Raw genomic sequence first — 6,000 nt, 5'->3', positions numbered from 1 at the left:
ACTCATGGCGTTGAGTTCTAAAATCCTCATCTAGATTTCTATAAGAAATCAACGAGGTAATTACGCCTTTATTCCAATATTAGGTAAAAAAACAACATAAAACACAGAGTAGTGATACTGCTTTTCTCGCATTTACACAAGACACCAACCTTATATGGCGCTAATATCGGACGATATACCATTTCCTGCATAACTTTTAAACGCATCGGTCGATCGTTATCAAATTCAATAGTGATCAACTAGGCTTGTCGAATGAAACTTGTTGCGTGAAAATCGGATAAGGATTACTATATGAAAAGTTGTCTAATGTTTTTCTTAGCTTTTGTGCACACACATACACACGGACAGACAGACATTTGCTCAGCTCGTTGAGCTGAGTCGAATGGTATATAATACTATTGGTCTCCGAGGCTTCTATAAAAAGTTCGTTTTCGAAGGTACAACTTTGTTGACGAAAGTATGAGGACCACTATTTGCGGCCAGAATTATCTAGGAGTGGGAAGGACGGGTTTATACAGTGCACACTTACTAGGCGACTTATTATAAAAAAGACACGGATTTGAGTATTGGGGAATGTATTCGCAGTCTACCCTGCGTCACGGGATAAAGACAAACAAAATTGTTCGAGACGCTTCTCACATATCTATGATTTTCTTTCACTTCAGAGTAGCATGACGCTATACCATCCGAGTTTCGAGTGACCCACCATTTTGCTAAAACGATAACGGAATCAAACCCAATAGATATATTTTAACGAGGTATTCCTTACATTAAATTACATGCTATTATTGTTTTGACAAAGCTTAATCATTGATCAACAAATCATCAAAAGATTTGATACGAGAAACAACCATTAATGTGTGAAACATTTTGAGTGTAGGTATATTTTTTGGTTTGTTACGATTTTGTTCGTACTATACAATTGTTTATTATCGATTTTCGAACAATAATTACTATATTATTTGTAATAAAACATATTCACCGCGAATTGAAACTGCTCTGGATTGGAAACAACTTTCCAACGTTTTCAAACTACCTCGAAATCTAGTTTACAAAATAAGTGCCAGGCCCACTTTTGAATTGAAAAAAAAATCTGCCACCGTCCATTCGTAATCAAACGTTTTTAGAAGTGGTATAACTTATTGAGTTAAAGCCGCGTTTATTTCATCATTTCTATAAATAAATTATTCACCAATGGAACTACAATCGGATCTGTTAGATACCAACTACGAAAACTTAAGCTAATAGCCGCTATAACGTAGTACAACGTTAGTCGATTACAGCTCAGACTAAACTTAATCCTCTTAAGGGCTATTGTTGTAGCGTGGTCCCACACTATTGATTGGAACGTTGTAGGATGATAAACCAGCGAAGTAATTCGAATTGCTCACCGGTCCAGTGTGTGTGTTCAGTAAATCAAAATATGAGTTTTTCTCTTGGTCGTTATTCAGATAATAGCCATTAGAGGGAACAATTTCTACATCATATCCGGTGCCGCCTCTTCGCGCTGGTGCTAATGGTGGCGCTGGTCGCAGAATTCTTTGAAGTGCAACGTCACTCCGCCGGGCGAGCTGAACTAATGATGGATTTACGACTGGTGGTCGATTTCTCACTATGAATCCTGGCGCGGTCGATTGCGGAATAAGTGCTTGCGGGAAAGTAACGTAACTCGATGGGCGATACGTTTGCGGTGCAACGAATACTTTGTTCACTCGTATCACGTTCTGCACCGGGGCCGGATTGGGATGACTGAGTACTGAAGGAAGTTGAGTGACTTGAGGCCTGCCAGCGACGACCCACAATCGATTCGTACCAAATGGAAACGTTGATGGTGGAAGAACGCCTGACGGGGGCAAAATAGTTACGGGTGGTCGGAAGTTCAACGAAGGAGCTTTGGCGTAGCCCATGTCGGTCCACGTTTTCAACAGCTTGCCCATCAGTAGTTCGAATTGAGGTTTGGGCACCGATGGTGCGAGATTAGCCTGCAAAAAATAGATATATTATTATTAAGAAAGACTCTGTGAGCTAAAATTTTGAAACGGAGATTTCTCGCTGTATTCGGAATATTGAAGTAATCACCAGTTACATTTATTTACGTCAAAGCAGCCCAATAAAAAGCTTTGGTTAGTTGCCACCCAGCCATGCGTTGACGAATCTAATTCAATCCGGTCGGTAGGTATATCCTTGGTAGTGCCGCAGTTTTGATAAATGAGTCTCATCATGTCTCTTGTTCCACACTCAGGGATAGCAGAAATCGCTCTCAATAGATAACGATAAAAGAAAGGCAAAAACCTCTTCGAATCATAACAAGCCATCATACAAGTTGGAAAAAAAACTTATTCGGATTGGATAGGCGGCTTCCACTGAGAGGGTTTGATAAAACGCGTTATTCTCGCTCATTTCATGTAGGGGAGCATATTTTTTTCTCACAGCTGTGTAAAACAAGTTGAAATGCAACATCAGAACCGGTGCCCTCCGCAATTGTGGCTTATTAAAAGAAATTTATCATGGGTTGTGGTCCCCCGAATCAGTTCATTATCGTAACAGCTACCGAAAAACGTCTCTCACGGTATGCTACCTTTCGAGAGTGTATACGGACATGATAAGTGAGAGATTTTCTCATTCTCCTTTGGATTCAAACCCTGTTCACACTTCTTATCCCCGGTCCCGTTACGGAGGCTGGATATTTTCTCGTGGTGTGTTAATGCGGTCATATCATCAATCTAACAGTCGTGACAAGCCGCGGAATAGGGTCGGGACGTGTTCAAAACTTCCTCGAAGAACTTACCGTCAAATTTGACGGTAAGTTTTTCGGAAGTGTTCTGAAGGGCACGAAAGGAGTATTGCTCTCCTCTCTGGCCTTGAAGAAGGCGACATCTGCAACCGTAGACCGTAAAAAGGCGAGGTGGTTATTGCCCCAAGAGCTCTGATGACTAGATGTCTTGGAGGATGAGGTTCAAATAAGAGCCAATGATGTTTATGATAAAAAAAACACGCTTATTTTTTTACTTGGTGATCCTGTACAGCTGGAGTGGTTCAAAGGGCCGACTTGGAAGATCTCCATACTAAGCGATTGCCCGCTAGCGCCTTAACTGGCAGCCTGCGATGGTAAGATTGTGTGCTATTCCTATTGTTTATTTATGTATGCTACAGATACATGACTCGTAAATCTGGCTACATACAACGTACGAGTCCGTTGGTGTAGTGCCGCTAGATCAACAGATTATGTTCAATCTGCTGTGTATCAAAAACGACAACAGCTGCAGTCATGACTACTAAAAGGAGTGGACACTGTGCTCGCCCCGGCTACACGCATGCAGGTGATCGGCGTGGGTTTTTGTATGGCTATATACTAGAGTGCCAATGAAAATGACGTTTTCGAATTTCAAAAAACGACATTGCTCACAAGTCTCCTTATCCCAAAATATGACCCTATGCAAAATTTGAGTTCAATCAGATATGATGTAGGGGTGCCTAAAATTCATGAAAGTTTTAAAAATTTTACCCATGAAAATTTTCCCAAGGGGGGACCAAAGAAAAAGTCGAAAATCGATTTTTTTTTGTTTTTGATGCCAAATGATTTAAAAAAGCATGAAACGTTGTAACCGTTTGATTACAAATTGCAGATTTTTGTTTTGTCGGAGCCTTCACGTTTCTCGTGTAATACCAGCAGAGCTACCACAGATGCGTTAGGGTTTGGTACCGCTGTAATTATATGAGAGTGCTATAACATATCCAACATGGCATCAAGCTTGGATAAATGCCATGTTGGATGAAATGACATGCAAAATAGCGGGAAATATGGAGGGAATTTCTTTTGAAAGAGGAGCCATTGCCCAAATTCGGCCTCTTTAATATCAGGCGTCCGTGTGCTGAAGAAGTGTTTTTTTTTTAAAGTGCAGTTGAAACAGAGGGTGAGAAGCCCCCCTCCCCCCTCTCATCCTAGCAGGAGCTAACTTTATAATTGGGGAAACCTGTTCAGGTAATTCAACGCTGTGCACTGGAAAACCCGGTTTTAATCTCTTTTATCTCTTCCTCTACCTTTTGTGGTAGATTACGTTCAGCACACGGCTCAGCCCGCGAAGTCATTTGGCTTCCGCGCCTAATCGTAAAAGATCGTGGATCCTCAAAGGAGGACCTTTATCTCGGGCCGCAGGCCCTAATCGCAAAGGAGATTTCCCCTCTCGGCTGTCCAAGGTGGCTAAGCCACGGCCGGTCGATCGCGCCTACGAGGGAAGACGCCTGCCCACCATCGTCCAGCAACGCCCGCTGGCCCCGTCGGACAAAGATTGCCCGTTCACCGCTCGCATCGCTATTACGGCGAGATTTCTGGCCGCATAGCTGGGCAGGAGTCGCTGTGTCGGCTATTCTGCTCCCGTCACCAGCAGCAGCAGCAGCGGTATGTACCGGTACCAACATTAAGATAGGTCACACTTAACAAATTAACACAAATGTATTACACAGAACAACACGCACACGCCACAATTAGGGACAAATAAAATGCATAAGTAATGTGAAAATTCCAGTGTTGTTAGTTTTTGTTTACCGCGAAAAAACCTTGATTACCCAGTAGTTAGCCGACCCTGGGATTGCCGGAGAGTCTCTTGCATCTTGGTCTGGCCTAGGTACTGATTGTTGACGATTCAGGAAACTCTAGTTTCAACGTCGAGATCTGATGTTATTTTTAAAAAAATTGAAAAAAATCATTTTTTTCTCCTAGAACATTTTTTTTCATGTAACCCGTTGGCAGTCTCTAGACTCAAACTCTACTTCGGGTCCATCCCTGTTATTCCCCATGGTAATTAAATTTGCTTCTATGAGCCTCTATTTTAGATCAATAACAGACGTTCCTAAGCCACGTTGCTCAAATGGTCACTGTTTTAGGCCTGATCCAAATAGTTTTATTAAATAGTCCCCTTCAATAACATCACTGATCACCGTTTTTACCATTATAACTATCACTCATCACTCCAACTTAACACTGCGTCTATTCCTGTTGATCCGGTGATTAAATTTGCTTCTACGAGCCTCTATTTTTGATTATTAACAGACGTTCCTAAGCTACGTTGCTCAAATGGTCACTTTTAAGGCCTGATCCAAGTAGTTTACTATAAAATAATCCCTTCAAGTAGCATCACTTATTATCGTTTTCGCCACCATCCGCTTTGGATTTTGTTGGCAATGTTGCCAACTACTGAGAATGCCCTCTCTGGTTCAACCGAAGTTGGACGAATAGTTCCAAGACCGTCAAAAATCAGTGTCAAATACTTGCTTTAATCCCTTCAGATTCATAGATGTTCTTTAAACGATAAACCAGAAAAATTATCCATAGTGGCATCTTTCTCGTACCGATCATCAGGTATGGTCGTTGTTCCAGTTTCAACGATCGCATCGGGAATGATTAGACGCTTCAAGATCCCGTCCGAAGCTTAACCAAAGTAGCTCTGGATGCCTCGAAGAAAATGCCAAAATCGTTTCTGATTAATTGCTTCACGGCAGAATTATTTAAAAAAATAAAAAGATCTGCGTATTTGGATCGTCTCTCTTGGATTCGTTCCTTAAGAGCATCAAATAAGAGGCAGATATATCTATGGGCTGATTTGATAATTGTTTCAACATAAATTACAGCGCCACGTCGGCTTCATATAGAGTGCAGAATCTGGGGAGTAGTTCCACAGCAGCTTGAACAGGTTCGAGGGCTTGAATTATTTCACCAGCCACCAAACAATCAACTCTGAAGTTGAATTTGTATTAAAGCTTCAACTCGTGGATCCCTTTGAGCATATATAACATGTTATTCCAGCGTACCTTGACATCAGCCACTAATTCAAATTCTTTTCCTAATTCAGAACGGAGAGACCCTCTTTAGCCGTGTGATAATACGCGCGGCTACAAAGCAAGACCATGCTGAGGGTGGCTGGGTTCGATTCCCGGTGCCGGTCTAGGCAATTTTCGGATTGGAAATTGTCTCGACTTCCCTGGGCATAAAAGTATCATCGT

The 6,000-nt window shown here is 41.9% G+C and overlaps 1 protein-coding gene across 2 annotated transcripts in view; it reads right to left on the bottom strand.

Annotated features, from left to right (window-relative positions):
- Positions 1–722: 722 nt before the first annotated feature.
- LOC134215866 (uncharacterized) overlaps positions 723–6,000 on the bottom strand; it is a 94,741-nt gene continuing 89,463 nt past the window's right edge. For both annotated transcript variants that reach the window (XM_062694964.1, XM_062694963.1), the window contains exon 5: positions 723–1,982. In XM_062694964.1, the coding sequence (XP_062550948.1) occupies positions 1,305–1,982 (678 nt within the window). In that variant the 3' untranslated portion in view covers positions 723–1,304. The remainder of the gene's footprint in view (positions 1,983–6,000) is intronic.

Source organism: Armigeres subalbatus, chromosome 2 (assembly GCF_024139115.2).
Source record: "Armigeres subalbatus isolate Guangzhou_Male chromosome 2, GZ_Asu_2, whole genome shotgun sequence".
Lineage (NCBI taxonomy): Eukaryota > Metazoa > Arthropoda > Insecta > Diptera > Culicidae > Armigeres > Armigeres subalbatus.
This window is presented reverse-complemented; position numbering and strand designations above follow the sequence as displayed.